Genomic DNA, 25,921 nt, shown 5'->3' with positions numbered 1-25,921 from the left:
ACCTCATTACGGTCCCCCTGATAAATGTTTAGTGGAAACGCACTTAAAAAGAAATCTTCCACTCCAGAGCTGCTATCAGCCTTCATATCTGCAATCACATACCCAGTCTGATTTTGTGTTCAAATATGATTCCCACTATTACTAACATACTGTATGACTGACTGTTGAGACAGTTTGAAGCCAGCTTTACCTGTATTTGACTCCACAGTTGTTTGATGACACATTGTCCTATAATCTATTTAATAAGGTCATATCAAGTCTCTAAACAGCTTCCATGGCCTAAAAAAATGTTTATCTGATATAGATATAGAATTGTACTCGAGCACACCTACATTCTCAGCCATCACTTTGGTAGAATCTAAATCAGAATTTTAAAATTATTTTGCACAACCAGATGTCTCAAAAGGCACTTTGAAATTACATTTCCCTGCTTTTTACTACAGCGGTTGAAGTGATATACCTACAATTTTTACTCCCAACTAGAGAGCACAACCGGGGACTATGTGGAAGTGTGTTTAAAACTGTGAACAGGAGACACCTCTTTACCCAAAGGGTTGTGGTACCCTGAAGCTACTGCAATTGTGTTGAAGCCAATACTCTTTTCATCTCCCCACTGAGAGCTGGTGTGTGGTGAGTGTTTTGGTGCACTATGGCTGTCGGTGCATCATCTGGGTTGATGCTGCACATTGGTGGTGGTGGAGGGGAGTCCCCATTACCTGTAAAGCGCTTTGAGTGGAGTGTCCAGAAAAACGCTATATAAGTATAAGGATTTTTTTTTACTTTGGCTTCATTCAAGATCCTTGGATCAATTAACGACTACTTACCAAATTGCCTGAATGCCCTTCTCTCATTTATAATCATTTCACTATTCTTATCAGAGAGGTACATCCAGCCCCCTGGCAAAGAGAAATGGTGTGAGAGAAGATACCCTGAAAATGGACTGTGGTCAGAAATGAACCTTTGACCAGAAACAAAGCTGTCAGTGTGTAACAGCAGAAATAAAAATCTACATGTTACTTCATTAGTTGTAACAACACAATGGGAGAACTACTGTGTAACTAAATATTTTTTGGACCCCTGCCTTTGGCCTTTTAACACCTTGCATTTACAGATGTCACAAATCGCTCCCATTTAACAGGTTCTTCAGTAGCAACATTCATACACACTGCGCTGTAATGTGTGGGCTGAATTCAGGGTGCTATCTGCCTCACGGAGAGGAATTTGTTTTCAAAACTCTCCTGCGGGCACATCTGTCACACTCTGTTCGGTTTTCAGTTAACATGGACATGGTTTTTGGCTCAGTGGCACCTTCTAATTGGCATTTCCAAAGGACTTCATCGTGCACTGTTGACCTCGGAAGACCTGTCGTCATGCTTCTGACAGCGGTTTGCATGACCTGCTATCTCATGCCTTTTGGACACTGTGACGCACTGACAGCAGCCGAACACCTATGGCTGCTCTCAGCTGTACATGTGCCGTTACATAAGCAGGCCAGAACACACTGGGAAGAGGCAGCATGTGTGAGGAGGCAGATCTTTGGCAAGGCAGCACATACTGTATCACTCATCCAAAATGTAATCTTCACCCACATGAAGAAAAACACGTGGAAAAAAACAAGAAAAAAGAAAGGAAAACACGTGGCTTCAAACAAAAGTCAGCAGAAGGAATGAATCTTGGTCCTTTTTTAAAATTAGGTGGATAAGGATTTGGTATGTGTGTTTAACATACAGTAGTGTCGCCAAAAATATTATAAGTGACATACACAGCTACTGTATAAGTGACACACTCTGCATTAGGAGCATTTTCCACCATTATTAACCGTCCCGCACATTTTCAAACCAGCCAAAATACAATATAGCAATTTCTGATGTCAAAAAAAGTAATGTTGGAAATCCTTTGAGGATCTCTTGAATTCACATGCTGAAAAGTGCAATGTGGTGATTTATCGCAAAGGAATGAAACAAATGCCAGTTTAGTGTGGTGAGTGGTGCTGTATAAATGCAGCAATATGCACATTCAGATAAACCTTCTGTTTTTCTGCCATCTTTTTTCCATTGTGTCTGTTTCATTGCTCATCTTTACTGGGAGATTTCAGGAGAGTAAAATTCTGCTTTACAACAGTGCTTAGTGGAAGCGAAATTGAAATTGCTAGTGCATGTCGTGTCTTTTCTTGTCACCTCGATGCATCTTGTCATACAGGAACAAGTCTCAATGGAAGGCCATCTGCAAAACTGCTTTTTTTCTGAAAAAATTAGCTTCTTAAAATGTAATGACCATTCTGTGTAATGATGATGGATTTCAGAATTGGTCAGCTCAGGCTGTGCACTGGTACTGTTTTACCTACTGCAGGTAAACAACAATAAATACTTTCAGGCCTTCTGTGCAGGCTTGTGCTTTTCTAGTCCAGCAATTTCTAACTCTAGTCCCCCAAGATTAGAACACAAGAGAGAGGAGGGCTACTCAGCCTTACCAGCTCATTTTGTTGCTGGGAGTATAAGCGTGGGTGTTAATGAAGGTGAGGAGATCCATATATAACAGGGAACAAGTTTTTATTTTCAATGGGAACAGCTTGGTTAGTTGACCTTCCACCAAACCGTCTCCAGTCCTAACTAATGGAGGAAGTATTAAAAGACATACTTTAGACTCAGCGGTATTATTATAATGGTTCTTGCCCTCCCAATCTTTTGTGACTCAGTCGTAGTCATTCACCCCCTTTCTCTGATGTACTACTTTGTTGAATTCCAAATGATGAAAACATCTGTTTTAAAGTGGATATTTTATTGAAGTTATAATGCTCAAACTGGGCACTTTATGGGTGAAAGAAGTCAATTGTCACCAAAAAGGTGGGTGCATCACTCATTCAACGAAATGGGACATCAGTGGAAAGGGCGACAACTTTTTCAAAGGCTTTGTAAATGCAGTCCTTCCAAGTTCCTGCTATGTTGCAGGGTTCTTGTGTTTTTTATGGTCCTGCAGTAGTCCTTTGGGTTGACTTTCAGGATTGAAAATATTTGTATCAGTTTCTCTCATATTTTCCTTGGTTCAAGACTAAAGAGATTAGGTTCCCTTACCTTGCATGTGCATGACCTTCCTTTGACCTTATTAGCTTGCTTTGAACTGATTCCAGAGAAGCAATATCCTTATGGAAATGTGCTGAGCAGGATTGGACACAATATCCTAAATGAGGTCTGAATGCATTTTCTGACTACTACTGGTTTTATGGGTGTCATTAAATCATCAGCATTTTTACACTTAGAGAAACATTTAATTTGTGCATCTTAGCAAATATTTAATTGAACAGTGTTACAAAGCAGTGAGGAAGAATGGAAATTGGGGGGGATGTAGCCCTTAAGAATTGGGGTCAGACACCTATGGTCTTAAGTAAACTAAAATCACCAGCATTATTTATCTGCAGCATTTATATCATGCTCCTTCTTTACTCTTTTGTTTTTTGGGTATTGGAATGTGGATAATTGCATTGCTTTGCATCAACATTGCTTATTAAGCCTAACCTTTTTCAGTAGGTATGTAGATTTAAGTAATATACATCACCCATCCATTGTCAGAAAGTTACCACCCAGAGGCAGTCCTGGAAGCCTCTGAATAGGAGGCCCATGCACACTCTTATGCACAGTAGTGTGCACAGCAACCACCTAGAGATCCAAATAACCTAACCAGCATTTTTGAAGGTGGGAGAAAACTAGAACACCCAGTGAAAACCCACATGGCCCTGGGGAAGCATGCAAACTCCACATAGACAGTACCCCAGCACCAAGGAGCTGTAAGGCAGCAGCGCTGGCTACCAGGTAACATATACATAGTGTTGCTCAGAAAATGCCCCCTGATCTGAAAAATGAAAGGAGGATAAAATTAAGCTCATGGCAATCAAAGCAGCTCTCAACCAGCACAGTCCAATTTAACTTTACATAGCATGTGGCTTCCTAGAAGTGCAGGACTTCATTTCACCAGGTTACTTCATCAGTATAATACACCTGTAATTCTTGTTTTCCATGTTTTCATACTGACGTATTTCTGAATAGCACTCGGTTTTGAAAGTGGCAGCTGCCAGTGGCTTCTCCTTAAAGGCTGCTTTTGGTCTGGTGATAGGCAAAGCTGCCAACAAAATGTCCTCGTCCAAACCTTGGTCCATGGAACCAAGGTTGCTTTTTATGTTCAACTGCAAGTGAGGTCAGACAGTTTGGAGAAATTAGTTTGGAGGGAATTTTCCTACATGCCCCAGCCAAAGCATCTTACTCTTTATCGCGTTTTTCCATCCATTCATTTTGGAATCGCTTCTTCCAGTTCAGGGTCGGGGGGGGGAAGCAGGAGCCTATCCTGGCAAGCAAGGAGTGCAAGGTAAGGTACACCCTGGACAAGACGCCAGTCCATCGCAGGGCACAGGCAGGCACAAGCACGCACACACTCACACTGTGCCAGTTTGTGCCAGTTTGTGCCAGTGCCAGTTTTCTAGAAGACAGTTAACCTTACAGTATGTTTTTGGACTGTGGAGGGAAAGCAGAAAACACTAACTAACTTACACAAAAACATGAGAACGTACAAGCTCCATACAGATGGCATCCTGGGCCCCAGAGCTGGGAGACAGCAATGGTAACCACTACAGCACCTTGCCTGCCTATCATATTTTTAATGTAGCTAAATAAAGTGAACCTTTTCAATGACTAAGCAAGTGCTGGAATAACTTTTAGTTTCTATTTATGGCTACAGCTTGGGTCCTAGTCTGTTAGTAGATTGGATCATTTATTGAACTAGATTGTTATTTTGCTTTACGAAAGGAGGAGGAGGAGCCAACCTCAGAAGATATCGTAGGGCTTTGTGGAGATACCCAGGACAGCAGTGGTGTACTGCTCCATCCTAAAGCTCTGTTCTGGAGCGCCTGCCGACTCCTGTCCTCACTCAAGCATGCTCAGTTCGTCAGCTGGCTGGCTCCATCTGAACCAATCGATCAAGCTGTCACTGCAGGATACAGAACAGAAGATCCTTTTCATTGCCCATCTAGCCTCGTCACTGAAATGAATAGATCTTTGCAAAGCCAAGCCATTTTACAGTTGAGTCATTTGTTATAAGAAAACAGAAGAGTCAGTCTAATGATCCCTTGCCCTTTGCCTGATTGGTATCTATATCTTTAAGAGTGAGTTACCAGCTTGTTCTCAGTCTTCAACATGTGTTGGCATGGAAAGTGACTTGTCAGCCTGCACCCTAGCTTGGCAGTCCTTAGGCAGCACTCGTGACACTTTTAGTATTCCATTTGTGCCCATAGGTTTCCCCTCGCACAAAAAGTAAAAGCTTTTAACTCTGTTTCTCTGCTTCAAAGAAGCAGTTACCTCCCAACGGGTCTCAACAGGGTCAGCACAAGCAAGAAAAGCCGAGCTGAATGAAAACAGGGCTATCCCCAGTGGTAATGAAGGCATTATTTTTCTCATAAGCTGGTTTGACATCTGTCAGTCCTGAGCTGTTTGCTGATCACGCTCGTGTGTATCTCATAAGTGAAGAAGGATATAAAAGGAACACGGGTAGAGGGTGTAAGGTTTAAATATATAAAGTCATTCCTTATACGCCGGAGTCCTGCAGGTCTTTAAAACTCAAACCACTGCAAAGCAGAATAAAAATATTTGTGCTTGTATTAAGTTGAATTACTCTGTTAACCTTTACAAAATTATATTTTCTTCTTTGAAATTCTTGGGCTTTTACATCCAAACATATATTGATTAATTTTCTCATTGTATGTGGTAGAGATTTAAAGTAATACAAAGGTATCTGGATGAAGAATTAGTGAATGGGTACAACAAAGAGTACAGACAAGGGCTAAACGCTTAAATTGGAACGGTCTGTCTAAGGAGTAGTGTTCTTGATTTATATCATTGATCTTGATTCTTATATAGTTTGTAAACTAACCAAGTTCATACACAATACCAAAACAAGAGGATTAAAAAACACCAACTAAATATTTCATGTAGATAAGTTTAAATTGTTACATACAGTAAAAACATGCACTGTAGATTTAAGAGAGAAATGGAACATGAAAAGATGTTTTCATCTTCTAGAGAATGTGGGAAGGCTGTAAATAAAGCATACAGATTTCTAGGGTATATAATTAAAGTCTACAATTGAAGTTGTTTTAACTTGCATGATGTACTAATAAGGCTTCATTTAGAATTTTGTGTATAATTTTAGTCAGTATTTAGCAAAAAAGGTATTGCTGTTCTTGCATCGGTACAGAGAAGTATAGCTAGATTTATGCTTGTGCTTACATTCCAGTATAAGGAATGTCTTATATTTACAGGCTAAATAACTGTAGGATGCTATGAGGAGACCTGATACAAGCATTCAAAATGCCCAAAGGCTTTGATAAAGTCTACCCAGTGGATTTCATCACAGTGAACAATGAAACATGGACCAGAGGACACACATAGAGAATAAGGATATGATTATTTACAGAAAAACGAAGGAGACACTTTTTCACATGAAGGGTTGAAGGAGTTGTTGTTGCAGATACTGTGTTTTTTATTTCTTTCAAGATGTCTTTCTTTTAAATGTCAGGATCAGATCCTTTGATTAATTACCTACTAGCAATCAAACAAGCTATAAGCACCAAATGGCCTCTCATTTGTAACCTTTCTTATGTTCTTTTTATCTGTCCCCTGGACTGTGGTTGAGCTTTTGGTTCCTCAGAGATGTGCAATCATGTCACTTCTGCTGTGAGTTTTGTGTTTCTGCCTCTTTAAAAAGTCAGTATAGTTACTTGATCCCTGACACAGCAAGTCCTAATTGAAGTCACACCTTTTAAGATATAAAAGATGCACTTGTACGAAGCTTTTGTGTCAGGCATATGTTTGATTTTATCTTAATTTATCAAAACTGATATGAAAAACATTTTTGGAATCGAAACACAGGGGGATTAACCTCAGCTGGAACACAACCTGGAGGCAGGAACCACAGCCAGGCTGGATTTGGCCAACCCTAGTGTTAAGTATCAGGTTCAGGATGCCATCTAACAGGACAAATGACAGATTTGCGCTCTCTTACATGTAACTTTACAGACTAGCAGTGCAAACTGTAAAGGTTTTGGTTGCTAATACACTGTAGTTTGTTAATACTGATTACAATTGAATGGGCTTTTGTCATTAAAGGGGAACTGCAACTCTGTTTTTATGTTTCTGGATTAGAAAGAATCAGAATTGATGAGTGCTTTTCAAACCACAATAAAAGTAAATGTACGTAGTAACTTGTAACAACTCCAATTTGCATCACAATTTCCAGGAATGCAGAGAGCCATATTCAACAAAACTTCCGGTGTCATGATACAGCCTTATTACATTGTAAAGAAACAGCCTTGTGAATGTATCTCCTTTAACTAAAAAAAAAAGAAAAAAATTTGAGACAGCTTTGCCGACAAATACTACTTGTTAACTCTGCATGTAGATCATGCTGGAACATTTGTGCGGTGAAATGCTGGCTGCATAACCTGTACTTATTCGCTCGTTCATCACAGTACATTAGTCATTACAATGACTAGTGAGCAGGAAGGGCTGCTTCACGTCACAGTTCATGGAAACTCTCACTGTCACCCATGGCTTGACCAGGCATTTGCGACAATATGGCGATTTACAGTACTTTCAAAAAGTTCTTTATTTTATACCGAAATTCAGTAAGCGGCCTGAGAAACTGGGGCTCCCTTTAAACGTGGCATTCTGACTCCTGTAAAAATCATACTATTACAGCCTACATTTAGACAGTTTGCAAAGGGAGAGGAATTCAAAAATCTTTTAAAATGCAGTGTTCGAGTGGGGAGCTTTGTCAGCATGTGTGCTGCAGCCAAAATGTTGTTTCACATCTCTGTTTTTCAGAATGGAATATACTTTTCGTGTTCCTGAAAGATGTCCCTGACATACTGTATTTCTATTTAAAAATTGTAGCTCTGAAAATTATTTAACCTACCATTGTTAAAAGAGTGTTTTCTTTTTTTTAAAATAAAATGAGTCTAAAATGCTGTAAATACTATATTTAAACTGAAAAGTGGTTTAATATGTATCCACATGTCCTTAAAAATAGTGTAGAGAATGATATTTTTTGCTTGTGTGAATGGTGTATATACAATGCCATCATACCAGTTTGCTTTTATTTACATAATTTGAAATCTCCAATTGTGTCTTTATATCTTGGTTCATGACAACAACTTCTGGGCCCCCCATGAAGAAGGAAGAAATACAGACCGACTCCTCCGTGTCACCCACCCATTGAGCTAATCATTTTTTGACACATCACAGGCACCCAATATGCAGTGGTATTACCAAGCCAGTTGTGCATTGTATGTCTCAGTCCCAGTCTGTGGGTGACATGATTCAGGCCTGGCCTACAACATCTAGACCACAGATCCTAAGGAGTGGTTGGAGAGAGTGCCTTAATGGTGGAGCCATTTGGAAGCTCCTGCCGTCCATTCTGCCAGAACAGATTCTTGTACATTCCTCCCAAAACATCCAGACGGGATCTAGTTCTGGTGGTGGCAGTGGCCACTCCAGTGACCAACTATCCACTGAAAATTCAGTCGTCAATCTGGATGTGTGTTTGGGAACCATTGGTTCATTCACAAAGAGACTAGCATTCCTTCCACATGGAGTCTTGTATGTTCTCTGCCTTTCGGGTCCATGATGGATTTTTCCTAACTGCTCTGTGGAACAAAGGTGTAGAATAACTCATAGTGTGCTCATCAGTAAACAATAAACCTATCATCGTTGTGTCTTTTTTTCCCTCTCTTTGAAAACCAACTTGTGCTAATGAAGACCAAAGTGTTTTCTGGTCATATGACTTTGTCTGGTTTCATAGATGGCATGGGGGTTAGTTTTGAGCTGCACACTGGCCTTGTTTAAGGTAAATCCTTTCTGTTTAGGTCTGGTTTACCTATGAATTTTATTAGTTCTGCCTAATCGTTCATTAGTTTCTAGGCTGCTAATCTCGAAGTCTTCATTGAACTCTGGAACAAATTACCGGCTTGCCTCTGCAAAACTTGACAAAGACCTGCTCTTACAAACTTGGCCAGAGTTGATTGCTTTGCTCAATGGGAAAGCCAGGCTTGTGTTCAGTCTGCTTTCCGACATCAGTTGCTTGACTCTGCTGGATTGTAATTGCATCCACATACAGTAGTGGTCATTGCAAAAGTCCATTATTGTCGCAGCTTTGAAATTAACATTGTGATCTCTTGCCACCGTGCATATAATAACTAAATGTTTGGAGTGAGTGATTATTTTCTCCTTCCTGGTCTGTGTGTTGATTTTGTAGTAATAACAGATATTAAATGTGGTCTTACCCTTCCCTTGGTTTTGAAATCTTCCAGATCGTGGGCTAAGGAACAGATTAATGTGCAGGCTGAGTTGTTATTAAAAGTCAGAAAGAAGGAATTAGAATCAGTCTGTTTTGGCTGTTAAGTTCTAATTTGAAGTGGAAGGGATCTGGGCTCTCACCTGTGATTTTGTGGGTTGAAATCCTGGAGGGTGCTGCTGTGCCCTTGATCTGAGGTACTTCACTGAGATTGCTCCAGCAAAATAACTGTATAAATGGGGACCAATGTCAGTTACGTAGGATAAAAGCATTACCCAAATAATAATAACTAGGAGGGAGGATGGTCATAGTTTTAATTAGGTTGATTTATGTTCTTAACTTGTCTGTCTGAGTGATTGACAACCTGACTGTTAGGACAAGGCTACACTGTTTTTGAGGGGTGAGCCAGGGAACGGCTACAGGAATGAAGACTGGATGGATAAATGGATAAATAATGAAGCATGCGAGGGACTGAATCGTATGCGGAGGTAGTTGGAAGGTGGGCGAGGTTAGGGTTTGACCTCCTCCTAAACATTTGGTTAAAACACCTTAAAAGGATGGAGACAGACAGAGGAGGGATGAGAGTGAATGTAAAAGGTGTTACGAACAGATAAAAGGAAAGCTATCTAAAAGCAGGAAGATCAAGATGCAGTTGAAGTATAAATGGAATTATTCACAAGCAGGATAAGGATTATGGTCAAGATGACCTCGGGTGGGGATGGGGTACAAGGCCATTAGCCATCAATCATGAAGAATTTACTTTAATAGCAAAAGGAAATGATCTCAGCACAAGATGTAGTGGACATTTATTAGCTTTCAGGTCCAGGTCTGCCTTTTATTTTCCTACTTGAACCAATTCAGTGTTTCTGATGACAAATGGAAGGAGGTTACAACATTTCAGTGTTAATATTGTCGATTGACTATGCTGGTGCCACTTATCCAAATAAAATTGGGACTTTGTTGGGAAACATTTGATGGAAACCCAGCACAGAATTGTGTTGTCCCGTCTAGTACGTCTCCCATTGCCCAGCTTTCTTGCATGGGAGTTCCTATTAACCAATTCCCCTTCACAGGGTTAAGCACAGTTTACTGCTATGCACAGTCTTGGTTGTAAGTGGTCCTTTCAAGTGTAATTTCCAAAAATACAGGGATTTCATTTTTGTGCTGGTGCTTTCTTCTAAAAGCACTTAGCACTTCAAGATTATATTCAGCTTAATATTTAGCTGTAATTGGTGATGTTTCCTCACTTCTGCTGCTACCAAGGTTAAAGACGCCAGCTCCTACTGTAGCGTGGGTTCTGTGTCTCAGTTGGCTACCTTCAGGAATAATGTAACTAATGGATTATTAGAGAGATTATATTAATTGAGCCTTAGATGCCGTGGGGACCTTATACAAGACTGTCACAGCCCACACTTGGCTTAGGGACCTTTAAATTAGAACCAGCACTATGGGGATTGCTGAAAGCAAGTGCTTCTGTTCCTTAGGCAGCTCATTTTGGCTTTGTGGTATTTTATAATTAAGACATTGCACGTTTTACTGTGTGCGGTTAAAAAAAGATTTCCACAGTCACAACAACCCACACAACCAGCCATAGTGCAGAATGGGAATTGTGGTACCAGCACAGATGTGAGACCTACTCATCTTGTACCTTAGAAAATTGTGTTAAGCGAAGAGCAGTGTGCACTGTGCTCTTTTTATAAATTCATGATCAAATAGCTCTATATTACCTTTAGTTGAAGGGGAATTCTACTCATTTTCCTTCTGCTTTAACTCACTGTCTGTGTTTCCAGATGTGATGCATGAAGAAGGTATATTCAGTATGTCACTCTGTACACTTGCACAAACTACTGCACCAAGCGGAGCTATTCAGCTTGTGACACTTCCAATACATTACAAGTTACTTTGACCCTTATAATCATGAATTAAAAAATTTAAGGAGATCGTTAGAACAAAAAATAGGGTGCTGCAGTTCGACCGTTCCAGTGGCTACTTATTTTCTTGATCATGCAAATTCCTTTCTTGGATATGTGGACATTGAGAAGGTTCTCGTCTCTAGGGGAGGTGGAAATGTCAGTATTGCTCTTATGAAAAGGGAAGCATTGTTGATTTTCCATCTAAATACTTTAATACCCAATAGACTGAATTTGAATTCAAAATTTCCTTCCCATTTATGGTTAGTATCCATTTTAAGGTATTTTGAGAAACATGCCTTTGAAAAACAATTTAGTAAGACCATCAATGTAATAATTAAGTGTTATGTTTTAAAATGTTTCTATTTTTAATGTATGTGTTGAGAATTTCTATGATGTTTGTTTTTAAAGTAATAGTTTATGTGCTTTGTATCAGTTATTTCATGCACATGTGAACATTACAGTCTATGTCAAATTCACTTTTTGATTATTCAGTTTGTAAATGAATATGATATCATAGGAATGTCTATTTCTTAGGTGTTATATCACTAGTTAATTATTATTAGGTGATTTTTAAGACCTTTGCCAAGGCTTGACTGTATGTTCAGATAAAGGCTTCTTTGCCTTTAATAGGGGGGGATAGTTTTAACCGATTGTTATGAAACTGCTGATATGGAATTAGATCTTCATACGGTGAAATGAGTTCATAAGTTAAGAAGAACATCCTGTCATTAAATAATTTTTTCTTTTTAGATGTACTTTTTTTACTTTTGCGATCAGGTGCATCTTGAATACTTGTAAATGTGATGCCTAATAATAAATATGTTTTTATCACATGAGAACATATTTTCCATGAGGAGGAAATTGTGCATTGAGCAGTGCTATCATGCTTTTTTCATACTATATTGAGGGTGTCTAACCCTTAAACATGTTCATGACATAGCGTCACAAGCATGGGAGATGCTGCCACTAAGAAGGTGTTTGTGTTTTTACTTTGTAGGAGGGGAGAGCTGCGTGTCAAAGAGGGTTCAGTTCTGGAGTCCCGAGAGCCCTGCAGAGAGACAAGGACTCTTTTGACCAAGGGATGTGCATGGCGCGCGCAAGCCTGGTGAAGCCGGGGACATCCTCCTTCCTCTGGTTGGGCCTCACAGCTGCAGCAACAGCGTTCCTATGTGTCGAGGCGAAGGCCACGGAAAGTCCGAGCACTTCCGTCCAAAATGCAACGTGCGGAGGTGTCTTCGAGTGCAAAGAGGGCATAATCCTGCCCATTTGGTACCCAGAGGACCCCTCCCTGGGGGACAAGATAGCTCGGGTTATTGTGTACTTTGTGGCCTTGATCTACATGTTCTTGGGCGTGTCCATCATTGCTGATCGTTTCATGGCCGCCATCGAGGTTATCACGTCTCAGGAGAGAGAGATTCTCATTAAGAGGCCCAACGGAGAGACTACCACCACCACTATCCGCATCTGGAACGAGACAGTCTCCAACCTCACCCTTATGGCTCTGGGATCTTCAGCCCCGGAGATTTTGCTGTCGGTGATTGAGGTTTGCGGCCATGGCTTCAAAGCGGGAGAGCTAGGGCCCTCCACCATTGTAGGGAGTGCGGCCTTCAACATGTTCATCATCATCGCCATCTGCGTCTCTGTCATTCCCGACGGCGAGACACGCAAGATCAAACACTTGCGAGTCTTCTTTGTGACAGCTGCCTGGAGCATCTTTGCCTACATCTGGCTTTATATGATCCTAGCAGTCTTTTCGCCCAACGTAGTACAGATCTGGGAGGGTCTTCTCACACTGGCCTTCTTCCCTGTCTGCGTGATACTGGCATGGGTGGCTGACCGACGCCTGCTCTTCTATAAATTAATGCGCAAGAAGTACCGTTCGGACAAGCACCGGGGTGTCATCATTGAAACTGAAGCTGAGCGGCCAAAGGGGATCGAGATGGATGGAAAGATGGTGAACTCCCACTTTGTGGACGGAGGAGCATGCAATCTAATTGGCCTGATGGATGGGAAAGAAGTGGATGAGTCTCGGCGAGATATGATCCGCATCCTCAAAGACCTGAAGCAGAAGCACCCCGACAAGGAGCTGGATCAGCTGGTGGAGATGGCCAACTACTACGCCCTCTCCCATCAGCAGAAGAGCAGAGCTTTCTACCGCATCCAGGCCACCCGCATGATGACGGGAGCTGGCAACATCCTGAAGAAACATGCAGCTGAGCAGGCCAAGAAGAGTGCCAGTGTGCAGGAGGTACGCATCGAGGAAACTGAGGAGTTTGTCTCCAAAATCTACTTTGACCCATGTGCCTATCAGTGTCTGGAGAACTGTGGGGCAGTCATATTGACCATTGTGCGTAAGGGTGGGGACATCACCAAGACTTTGTATGTGGATTACAAGACGGAAGATGGCTCTGCCAATGCTGGGGCTGACTACGAGTTCACTGAGGGGACAGCGGTCTTCAAGGCCGGTGAGACACAGAAGGAGATCAGCATCGGCATCATCGATGATGACATCTTTGAGGAAGATGAACACTTCTTCGTGCGGCTCAGCAATGTGCGGGTCCTGGAGACCGAAGAGCTTCTCTCTGCCAACAGCCTTCCCTACCCCAAGGCCATCCTGGGCCTGCCAGCGGTTGCCACCGTGACCATCCTGGATGACGACCATGCCGGCATCTTCACCTTTGAAAGTGAGGTTATACATGTGAGCGAGAGTGTGGGAGTGATGGAGGTGAAGGTGCTGAGGACCTCAGGGGCCCGCGGCACCGTCATAGTGCCTTATCGCACGGTGGAGGGCCTGGCCAAGGGTGCAGGCGAGGATTTTGAAGACGCGTATGGAGAACTGGAATTCAGAAACGACGAGACCTGGTAGGTTATGCTTTTCCTGAGGTGTGGGAGGGGGCTGTGTGGGAGGTGGGTTTTAAACTCGCCATTTCCGGGTCAACCTGTGTAATGAGCTTGGCCTTTGTTATTCTCTTCCCTGGCAGCATTTGAATGGATGACAACTGTGTTTTTTTTCCAGGTGGGCCTCTTTAAGGAACTTTTCCCTCTAACCTTCTTTACAGTTCTTTGTTTATCCTTTACTTTTGCTTCATACCTACTCCTCTTGTACATGCATAGAACCTGGAGTTTCCCTATGGCTTTCCTCATTGACCCAGAGACCAAAGTCTAATAAAAAACAGAAGAAAGAATTACCATACTCTAGTGCTGTAATTTTAAAACAGTTACCTAACAGTTATGTTAGTGTGTTTTAGAAAAACATGAAAATGCACAACTACCAAGCATTCTTTCCCCCCTTTTGTAGCTCGTTTCTGTGTTTGAAGAAATCTTACCTTGATGTCTCTGAATAGGAAATGTGTGATCCTCATTTTAGCTGTGTGACATCACATGTCTGGTCTGGGTTTGGGCTTTTATTCACCTGTCCCATATGCACTGAGCACACTAGAGTGCCTTGCGAAATGGAGCAAATGATGCTTATGTGATTCTCATTCATTCTCTTTGTTCAAGTGAGCAATCTGATTCCGCCTAGGATTTGCCTCCTTACCACTGGAGAATTTTTCATATTCACTCCTTGCACTTGCTTTTCAGTCCAGCTGCCTGTACAACGATAGTGACCCCGAGTTGACTTCATTTTTGTTGCGGTGCATGATGAAAAGTGGATTATTGCACTTTTAAAACAGGCTTAATCCTTAAATGAGCAAAAAGCAGAGTTCTGAAAGATCCTTCTTTTGGAGTCCCACATTGTATAATCCCCTGAAGTAACATACCTGTACTGTCTCTTACATATTAAACAACATGGAAGCGGTTTTATAAATAAAATACAACAGGGTCGAATGTTTTAGGGTCTCACATTATTTTCCAAACGTTTTTATGTGGTGGGTGCCATGTCCCCAATAAGTGTTCCCTTCTTCCCTCTTTAGAGGATTAATGCAAAAAACCTACTGCTCATTTTTGTTGATGTTTGCCTTTCATGTAGGCAAGGAGGCAGCACAGCTGTAACAGCCCTCTGTGTCTGAACAGATCAGAAAACCAGGAAAGAGAAGAGAAAGCTTTGGCGTTGCTCCGATGCTGAAAACAGTATACAGTAATAGAGATGTTGCCTTGCAACAACATGTGGGAGAGTATAAGCCTGCGTTTTTGTGTACACTGCTACGTGCTCTTTAAGTGTGAAATCACATTTCAGCCTCAAAACCACTGCTCATATCGCCTATGAGAAATAAAAGCGAAATTGACAGGGCATTGTAACAATACCCCACACATTAGAATGGCAGGTGTCGTGGAATGTTTCAGATGTTGCGGTCACAATTTAATACGACGGACTCACTCAGGCAGGAAGAAAAGATTTTCTCCACTTCATTACAGAACAGGGGACGTTTTGGGAAACATTCTGACAAAATGTAGTTATGACATTTTGTACTTGACATGAGTAATTTCTTTTCTTACCAGTTTGTATTTCATGACAGACTTTTGATCTGAATATTTTCTCATGATTTGCAAAGAATGTGCAAAAGTGCTTATGGCCGTAATATGTACAGTATAGTTGGTTTTTAGGCTATGCAGTGCTTATGACCATATTATGTACTGTATAGTGGGGTTTTAGGCTGTATGTGCTGTATGTACAGTATATGCAGGAGGCTATGAATATAGAATGGAGTTGCAGATGTTCTATTTTGAATATGGAATAAGATACCCAGCCAATACCCTGGCTTCTTTCAAGAAACGACTGGATTACATCCATAGATCAATTATCCACCGACTTCCAAACAAGATGGGCTGAATGCCTGCCTTCTCTTGTTTTGTAACCTTTTTTACATTTTTAATAAAATAGCAACTGAAAGGGCTTAGTAATTGGTCAGATTGGAAGGTAATTTTCTAATGGCAGTACAGTTAAGATGCAGTTAAGATGGTAGGCAGCATAGAGAATGGAGGGTTGGAGTTGTACACCACTGAATTAGAATATTTAGGTAAAAGCTATAGTTTTCTGTATACATTTTTTAAAGAACTTTGTGCAAAGGAAGTTTTTAAGATGGGTAGTCCTAATGTACCCACCTCAAAATAAGATGTTATTTGCTCATTTACAGTAGCAAGGATAAAAATAGTTTCCATGTTTGTCAGTGATTGTTTTATATAGAAAATGCATTCATTCAGGAAAGGAAAGTGGTAGTTAATATCTATCCATCAATTTTCCAACCTCTTTATCAAATGCATGGTTTCAGGGGAGACGGAGCCTATCCTGGCTAGCAAGAGGCGCAAAGCAGAATACAACCTGGACAGGATGCCAGTTTATAGACGCAGACATAGATGCTCATACTCACACCAGGGCCAATTTTCCCCAGAGCACATTAAAAAAACAGAAAAACCCAGAGGAAACCCATGTGAACGCAGATTAGCACCCAGATCCAGAACTGAGCCCAGGGCCCCAGCACTGCAAGGCAGCTAACTGTGCCATCTTGCTACCCAACAGTTAATATGTTCTACTCAACTCTACTCCTTCATGTTCTACTCATTCATTTAGGACAAAAGGTACCTCTTTGTGTGGAAGAGGTAAAGATGAGTGGATGCTGTCTCAAACACTGAAAGGTTCTTAAATTGTTTTGTGTTGTTTTAAAAATTATTTTTCTTGTACACTTCCACACAGCACTGTATATTTCTGTGCCCACAGAAAAAAAGTGAAAGAAATCCAAGACTTTTGTGTATTAAAGAGTCTACAGGAAGGAGACAGGGCTAGATAAAAATGTTTTTGAGCATCCCTAAGCAGCTAACATGCACTTTCTTGGGTGATAGTTCTGAGCGTGGTACCAATGAACTTGTGTGAAACATGGTGTGGCCTCTGTTAGAGTGAGAATATGCTTATAAGGAACAGTGATGTTGTCTACATTATAAACAGCACTGATCGATCTCTGTATTATTGCAAAGTGCTTTGTTCTGTAGATCTTTTCCTCAATATGGTTCAATGAAACAAAACCACAGGGTATCACCTCATGAATGAGCTACTTTCCCACACAGAGCAGGCAGCCTGGAATATCTGAATCTTACACAAGAACGTGTCCTTGAAAGCATTCTAGAGAATTTGTCTCTTTTCCTAGAAGATATAACATTTACATAATTTCAATGATAGATATCTCTGGAAATCTAATGAAATGCACAAAAAAGTGTCAAACTGTGTTTCAGGTAGAAAAGCTTCTGTCATCCCATGGGCCTGATGGCAGACATTTATAGGAAAATAAAGATATCTGAAGACTAAGAGATATTCTTTTCTATTTAATTGTTCCCTTCAGAATTGTGCAGTGGCTACGTTGTAACTATTTTAGTGACAAGTTTAGATGAATTAAGATTTTTTTAACAGTGTAAGGACTGAAGTACTGACATCAAAAGTAAAGGAACACTTTCAGATATGATTGCAAATGCCTTTTCAAAAAATGTCAGTTAGGGAATTTTGGGGATTGATAAAAGACAAAAATTGTTATATGTTAGCCAGTGATTTGCTACAAAAAATATTAAATCAGTCTACTTTACTTAGATTAAATTCAGCCAATATATCAGAGGCTTTAAAAGCAGACCAAATGTGATGAAATCAATAGGAAATCTTATAGCACTTCTTTTTAAAAAGTGAGAATGGTACTGCATTTCAATTTATATCACTCTTTGAATGCAAGCAGCAATCTTTGGAAAAAGGGTCACTTTCAGTGTCTGCTCATCTGCATTTCGAATCAGTTGTACATGTGTGTCTCATATGTAGGCTTCCGTTAAAGACACAATGTAAATCCACTGGTCACACTTCGACTATATTCAGAACAGGGTCTGTATTCCTCAAAGTTTTGAAATATCTGCTGCCCAATCCAATCATTTTACTCCTGCAGGATTGCCTTCAGTAAAAGCCTGTGATGAGGGTTCCACCAGTTTTCAAAAGGGTTGAGATCAGGGGATTGCTCTGGCCATATAAGATATTTATACAATACGGTAATACTTTATTCCCTAATTTCTCAGAAATGTATTTTACAGTCGAAACAGCTATGTTTTACACGTACAGAGGCGTAGAAAACAAATAAACAGTACAAATAGACATTACATAGTCATTACACACCACTCCTACAGGAATCCCCACAGCTTACCAGAATCTGTAAAGTTACTCCCCCACAATCACCCTAAGCCCCTTTAATTGCATATTACTCCTTCATTTTTGCATTTGCCCATAATCCAATATTGGGAACTCATGTATTGATTGAGTTGAGTGGCATTTAAAATGATGGAACTCTTCTTAAACCAGATACCTGCTGAGAGCGACTATTCAATTAGCTGGGCACCCTGGAGGTTTATTTATTTACTGTGATATTTATATCAAGAAGGGTAGGTGGTCCAGAGGTTAACGTAAAAGGGCTTAAGGTCTGGAGATTCCCAGTTCAAGCTAGGGTTTTCACTGACTGAATGTGGTTCCCTAAGCTAGTTTACTTCTCTTCCTTGAATGTGATGCTTTGATGAAGTGTAAAAAAGAAGTCCTGGTAAAAACGCAATAGCATTTGTGGATGCATACAATAGGTTACCCGCTAGGTTCTTTATATCCTTTAGGATGACATTGTCAGCTAAACTACTTTTGTTAAATTATTATTGAAATAAAAGGGGTTGACTTGGAAATCAAATTGACTAAATAGGAGATGTTTCCAATCAACCTTGCACGCCTGGCTCTTAATTTATCATGATAAAAGCCAAGTTTGTTTCCCAGTGGTGCTGTTGTGCAGATTGTCAATTAGATTGATTTTAGATACAGACCGTTGAATTTAATATCACGGTACGTATCTGGTAACAAGAAGTTTCATTTCTTTGGTCGCTCCTTCGCTCACAGTAAAGCCCCCACTTGTGTGGATCCAAAAACAATCCTCGTGAAAGTCATAAGCCAGTGGGAGTACAGCTTTCAGGTGACCTTAACTGTGGCTAAGCATATTTAATATTAACATCAGAACACACAATACTTAGTATTTTATGGTGACTAAGTACAGTTAAAATAATTTTTAAAGATTGAGTTAAAGCTTAAGAATTGCTTGGCACTTCTTCTAGCTAGGGGAGCTGGAAGAGTAATTGCTGATTACTATTGTAACCGTTATTTTAAGACCTCATCACTCAAGAATTCAATTAATATCTAGCTGTTATTGACAAAGAGTTGTGCTCATTGCGTGCTGTAAAATCCAAATGTAAAACAGCCCTGAGATAGAGGTTTTCAACAGCCAGACCTTCCACTGCAGATTTAGCTTTGACCAGCTGTTCAATTATTTAAGCAGTTATAAATGACTTTTTCTAAATTACTATGGAGCATGAGTGCAACAATGGGCAGACGGTCTACTCTTTTAAAATTGTAAAAGTATTAAAAATTCACTAAAGCTTGTATCTCTCAGTTTTTGACAGTTCATTATCACATCTTTTGAGTAAAATGTGCTTTTTGATGTTGTTATAATTATTAAAGAATAGGTGTTATTATTAGTGCAGGCTGTACTTTTGAATGTCTTTCTTTTCTTTTAAAGACTGTTAAGCTTAGCAGAAAATAGATTTATTATTTTCAGTATGTATACTGAATGTTGTCAATATTAATTACCACAGATGAGTGCAAACAGAAACCATGTTTAAGCAGCCACTTAAAAACTTTAGGATTTCAAGCACTAAAACATATATTTTAAAGCAGTTTACCACCATACTAATTTTTACACCTGCTTTTACTGAATTAGAAAACGGTTAAATTGAGCTTTAAAACATTGTAGGGAAAGGACATTTAAATGTTTTATTGATTCTGTAGCAAAAGGACTGCAGTAGTATCGTGGAAGAAAATGACCAGCAAATGGGCCAACAGAGGTTTCGAACAGCAAGTACAGTACCAGCCTAAAGACTGTAGCAGTATAATTTTCACATTCCATGATGGTTCCAGTACATTTGCAGAAATGTTGTGCAGGTTTTTGCCATTGTCTTTTGTGGTGGACTTTAATTTTGAGATGCAAAACTCTACCCTTGCACCTTCCTTAATGTTGTCACCCTTAAGCATGGCTACTGATGTAACATATGTTCATGCTGATCCCATTACTGCTGACTGCTGGCTATTCGGGAACCAAGGCTATCAGCTCTTCCCTGGAATAGATTCATGGGCTTTCCCTGCTTCTGTCTTACTATAGTACAGATAGCAGAGTGTCAACCAATGATTTCTGGATTCTTTATTTCCTTTCGTTAGTATCCTCTTCAAGCTTATGATCTCTATTAGCTGGTGTTAGACAAAACTGTGTAAGTCAAACCACATGAACTGTGATCAGTTGTCTGTGGCTGGCGAAAACGCAGTCATCTGTGCCAAGAGAGCTTAGAATTGGCTTTAAGGATAGATGTTTGTGTTTTGCTTGTTCAGGTTTCCTATATTTCATTACGAAATAGGACCCTTTATTCACTACCAGCTATGACTGAGACACACAATGTGGCATTCAGCACAGTCAGCAGGAAAGCAATTAGGAAGAATTCATTTCTGGCAGTCTTCTCAGCCATCAGGTCCTTGACTCGTTTTCAGAGTGGTGTGGAAATCGTCAAGAAAAACGGCGGGGATGGGGGGTATGATGCCATATTGTACACCTGGAAAAACAGAGCTGTGATGCATTGCTTTCCATCGCTTTTCAATGCCTTCCACTAATGTCTTACCAGTGTCTGCAATCCATTAGATCCATCAATAGATCATCCCCGAATGGTTTAGAAATGTCTTTTATGCCTATACGAGGATGTGTGATTCCTGCCTCATTTCAGTTTTCCTCTTCCAACTTGTTTCCTGTTGCTGTGTTGTACACTTGGAAGCAAAGACTCCTGAGGACCATAAAAGCCATTAGGAGAGATGTCTTTTTACCCCCAACAGCTAGGGATAAAGGTATTCACTGTGCAAAATAAAGAGTGTGCTTTTTACACTGTGCAGGTAATGATGAAAAAGCATAAATAATTTAAATAATTGTTTACCAAGGCTACACTAATTCAGGCTATTCTTGTTGTTCACTCTGTCACAAGTTAAATATATTGTCTGGTATTGACTGAATAGGATGTGAAGGTGGTCAGTCTTGGTGCAGACCTTTCATTTCTAGGTGAAGGGATCAGAGAAGTGAAGGAGAGGTATTAAGGATATGGACTTAAAAAAATAAGCAAAAGAAAAGTCTCGACCCCTGCTAAATAATTCTGTGCTGTATGCAGAATGTCTACAGGTAATGTTGCTTAATCTTCCTGTGATGACGAGATAATTGCTGTTAAACCCGGATTTGAAAGTCGCTCAGGAAAGCCATCCTAATCAGTTGAATTGAATCAATGAACTGACATCAGTTCATCATTTCTCAGAACTGGAATGCATCCACAGCATTCACACGGAAGGAAGAAATATCACTTCTAGCGAACAATATGTTGGGCAGCATTTCAGTTGATCCTCATTAACTGTTATGACATGTGATGATAGATAGTTTGATGGTCAACATGCAAACAAATACCAAATAAAGCATTGAAGTTGCAGATTTAATGGTTGTGTAAGAAAGGCAAACAACAGCAGCTTTGCTTGGGAAAGCTAAAATTACGTCTCCTGGAAGTTAGCCCCATGACAGTTTTCAAGGGATTTTGTGCATAGATTGCAAGATTGTGGTGCCCATGTTTCCTTTGCTTTTAGTTCAGTTTTAGTTAAATTGCCAGTAGATTATTTGGCTGTGAAGGTGTCCCTTTCTCTTTAAATTGAATGCGTGGTCTTAAACACAGAAGAGTGTTACCTGGGAGAAGCCAGGCACCAGGAAAATTAAGTAAGCTTCCAGATTTTTGGTTGAATCAGAGAGGGTGGGTTGCAGATAAAACGAAGCTAGCTCTGATCTTAGTAATAAGGGACTCACTTCTCCAAGCCTGGAAAACAATGCCAGCGTATTTTACTTAACCAGGGGATGCTTCATCTCGGATGTCTCCTTTAAGTGTACAGCATAGCTTAGCTCTGCCCTAAGTGATGGTGAGGCTGCTTCACATTGAAGCGATGAATCAGTGTCCTTGTCTCTGTATCGACCGTTGTAAGTGGGGATTGTGGCTATGTGGCAGATGTCCTGTCAGTGAGGTTAAGAGAACCAAGGCCATCCCTTCCAAGAGACAGACTCAGCTGTGTCATCGAGCAGCTTGGAAGTTCTTTAAAATCTTATACAGAAATTGCAGCTTCTGTAATGAATGGTTCAAAAGTGGTGGCCTTTAATGGAGTAAGTGACTTGCTGATAATGGATGGATGTTTTTAGTGGCCAGAAATGTGTGGGACTATAAGAAATAGAGTTTAAAACAAAAGTGTGCGAGGAAATCAACTCCTTATCTCACCCACTACCTATGAATAAACATCTCACTTCTTTTCGCATCTAGTTTCATTTTTTGCATCCCACCCACCACCCCATCTTGAGCCAGGGACCAGCTGCAAGGGTAATCCTTTATTACGAAGGGGGGGGGGTCTAATGGCCCTGTCCATATGGACACATTGTAACCATCCTCAGCCCGATGAGTTACCCCACTAGAGCTCAATAATCCATGAACCTCATCAGAACTTTTGTTGGAAGAAACCTTGTGAATGTATATTGTTATTTTGGTTTGGCAACAGCTCTGTGTTACTACTACTAGGTCTTCAGTCTGGGTAAAGGGTACTGATTTGTAATCTTATTTCTATCCACTTCTCCTCGTCTTGCCTTTTGGGTGCTATAGTTATTATTGGCATGGCTTTTAGAAGTCACTCTCTCAGATTATGCCCATGTCTACTGTTCCAAAAGAAAATCACTTCTGTCTTTTAGTATTGCAACAGTTCTAACTGAATCTCCAGAGACATTGTGAAGTGTAGGTAATGGTTTTGCCTCACCACACCAGTATTGGATTCCTGCTTCAGGCTGTCTGGGTGGAGTTTACATGTTCTTCCAGGTTTCATGTTGATTTTCTTTTTCCAAGATTTCTGAGTTATTGGCCAAGCCACAGCTTGTTATATTAAGGGATTCTATTATCAAACTATTCTTTTTTGTACATAAATATACATCATATATCCCCTTGGAGTCTAACAGAACTTAGTTCTTGAATTTAAGAATCAATGCTTCATGTGGGACCTTATCAAACTCATTTTGGAAATACATATTATGATGGTACCATTAAGGACTTGCAATGTGTTACTTAAACTTAGATTTTTTCTTGGCTCAGAGTGTTACTAAGGATTCAAATATTAACCTATTGTCTTTTTATTTTTAATATAAAATGATTCCATAAGCATTTTCATTAAAGAATACATAACTTGCAATGATCAGTAATCTTAAAATTTATAACTCCAATTTTTTGACACTTGGAGTATTCTTTAAATAACTGCTATGTATCATTCACAAAGAGACTAGCGTCCCTTCCACAGGGAGTCTTGTATGTTCTCTGCCTTTCGGGTCCATGATGGATTTTTCCTAACTGCATTATTCATGTGAAAAATTCCTTTTAATTTGTAAGAACATATCGATACATGTCCCCCAAGACCTGCTGTAATTGAGCTTGATGGTGTCGGTTACATGTCTAGGAAACCCAGCATGTACAGTTTTGTAAACCAGCAATGCTTATGAGAAGGGCACTGTTGCCAACATGGATTTATCAAAATGTGTTAGAATCAATAAGTCAATGCAGTGCTAAACTACATTTCCAGGGCTGTGCCCATGGGACAGGGAAGCAAGCTAATGAGATGGAAAACATCCCTGTTCAAAGAGCAGTGTGTAAGAATGATCTGTGGCTTGACAAACCTTTTCCCATGGGAAGGCGTTTTTGGTGTGAGCTCTTCAGCTACGCCAATGGAGAAGGCTGGCCTTTTGCACGACAGTGATGAATCTCCCCCCTTCAAAAACAGAGCACAGAGGGATTGCTTTTTTTGGTGATGTAAAGTTTGATTCAACTTCCCAGCGTATACAATGAGGTCTGTTCTGAACTGGAAGATGGAATAATTAGGTACAGCGGCAAGCAGTGTGTTCCACTAATTAGCATCCCCTCGGATCAGTGGCGAATCAGCTAAACAACATCACCACTAATTGGGAGGTTTACCATGTCCTTTCTGGGTATCACTGTCACTTTTGTGTCTGGAGAATGTCTATTTTTTAGAGGTAACCATTGTGGCATAAAGGTTATAGCTGATGCCTCTTAGTAGTGACACGATTTGAAATGCTGATGAACGTGCATTTGGTTCCATAAAGGACATAAGAAAGCTTGCAAACGAAGGGCCTTGTAGCCCTTCCAGCTCATTTGCTTGCTAAGAGGTGATTGATCATAGAATTGTCCAGTTCATTCTTAGCTGAGGGACTGTAGGATCATCCAGGTCATTTGCTGAAGCTGATAACTACGTAGGTGCATTCAGGCCTTGTTATCAGCTTCACAGGAGTTATACAGTATAACAGAATAACACAAACACATACTATAAACCCTAAAGTAAGGATATATATTTTGTTGTGTGTTTTCAATTTTGTATGACATTGCTTAGAATGGGTATTCTTAGTGTTTAGAATTTGTCTTTTTTTTTACATCCATGCAAAATCCTCCCCTAATCTTTCTTTAGTGTCTTAACTTTCACATTTACTGTCGTCAGCTGGCTTGGCCTGTTATAGCCTGTGAGGCAGCATGCAATCTTACAGCTTCTCAGGTTGGGTGATGGTTCGAAAAATAGCCTCAGTTTCTTTAGCTTCCTGTGCAACAGTGGCACTTGTGCCTTTACCACGTTACTGCAAGCTTGCCCGCCGCTGAATGCTTGTAAAGAGTAGTATTGGAGCAGCAGCTGGTAGTGAAGCTCATTAAATAAGTAATGATGGTTTAAACTGGTGGTGGCACTCTGGGACATAGTTTTCACTGGTGTGAATGTGTGGAAGAAGTAGTGACTGTTTCTGGTAATGTTGTACAGCGGTGTCATCACAGCCTTCGTGAGCTGAGGCTTTTGGGGAAAAGATATTTGTGGTTTCAGAAAATATTATGTTTACCAAATGTACTGCAAAGACAGAAAATTGACTGAAGTGTCAGGGAGATTTTCAATGTAGTTGATTTTAAGAGCGGTAACATCAGAGAAAATTCGTCAAAAAAATGTAACGATGTAGCATGAAACTACAAAAGAGCGGCACTTATTGTCCTGTGGTTAGACCATTTTGTGTTTTCTAGACTGATGTTACCGAAGTGATGCTATTTTTTTCTCAGGTTTGAGCAGTAAGGGGCTAGGGAGATGGATGAGTAGTGACCTGAACTCGAATGGTTGCAATAGTTGTTGTGGCCTTCTGCTTGGTTCCCTTAGGGTGAATGCCAGCCCACCTCATGTCACTCGAGCAGCAGGGTTTGTTGGGGTGATTCAGGAGGCCTAAGGTGCTGGTGGGATGTCTACAATGACCCCGCACTGTCGCTGACACAATTTCTGAGCTCTGTGGGAATATTCCAGTGAACATACTGTAGCTATCTTTTAGATTCTTTCACTGTGTATCTGAAACGCTTAGTAGGACCTGTTCTTTATTATTTTGGTCTTATTACTTCAAGTCATTTTTCATTAAACGAAATACAGTACATACCCCTTTTATTTCGATGTCTGACTTAACGTTCCAACTCACAAACGTGGAAGACAGGATGGCCTTGAATTTGGTGACATTTACTCTGTTCTTGTTATATATGTTATATATGCGAACAGCAATGCTGAAGTTCAG

General features: G+C 40.4%; 1 protein-coding gene across 2 annotated transcripts in view; it reads left to right on the top strand.

Annotated features, from left to right (window-relative positions):
• Positions 1-25,921, top strand: part of slc8a3 (solute carrier family 8 member 3) — a 146,053-nt gene that overhangs the window by 13,796 nt on the left and 106,336 nt on the right. For both annotated transcript variants that reach the window (XM_088648820.1, XM_088648819.1), the window contains exon 2: positions 12,244-14,108. In XM_088648820.1, the coding sequence (XP_088504946.1) occupies positions 12,328-14,108 (1,781 nt within the window). In that variant the 5' untranslated portion in view covers positions 12,244-12,327. The remainder of the gene's footprint in view (positions 1-12,243; positions 14,109-25,921) is intronic.

This window comes from Lepisosteus platostomus, chromosome 10, assembly GCF_059453375.1.
Source record: "Lepisosteus platostomus isolate fLepPlt1 chromosome 10, fLepPlt1.hap1, whole genome shotgun sequence".
NCBI classification, from domain to species: Eukaryota; Metazoa; Chordata; class Actinopteri; order Semionotiformes; family Lepisosteidae; genus Lepisosteus; species Lepisosteus platostomus.
Note: the sequence above shows the minus strand (reverse complement) of the source record. Positions and strands in the feature narration are given on the sequence as shown.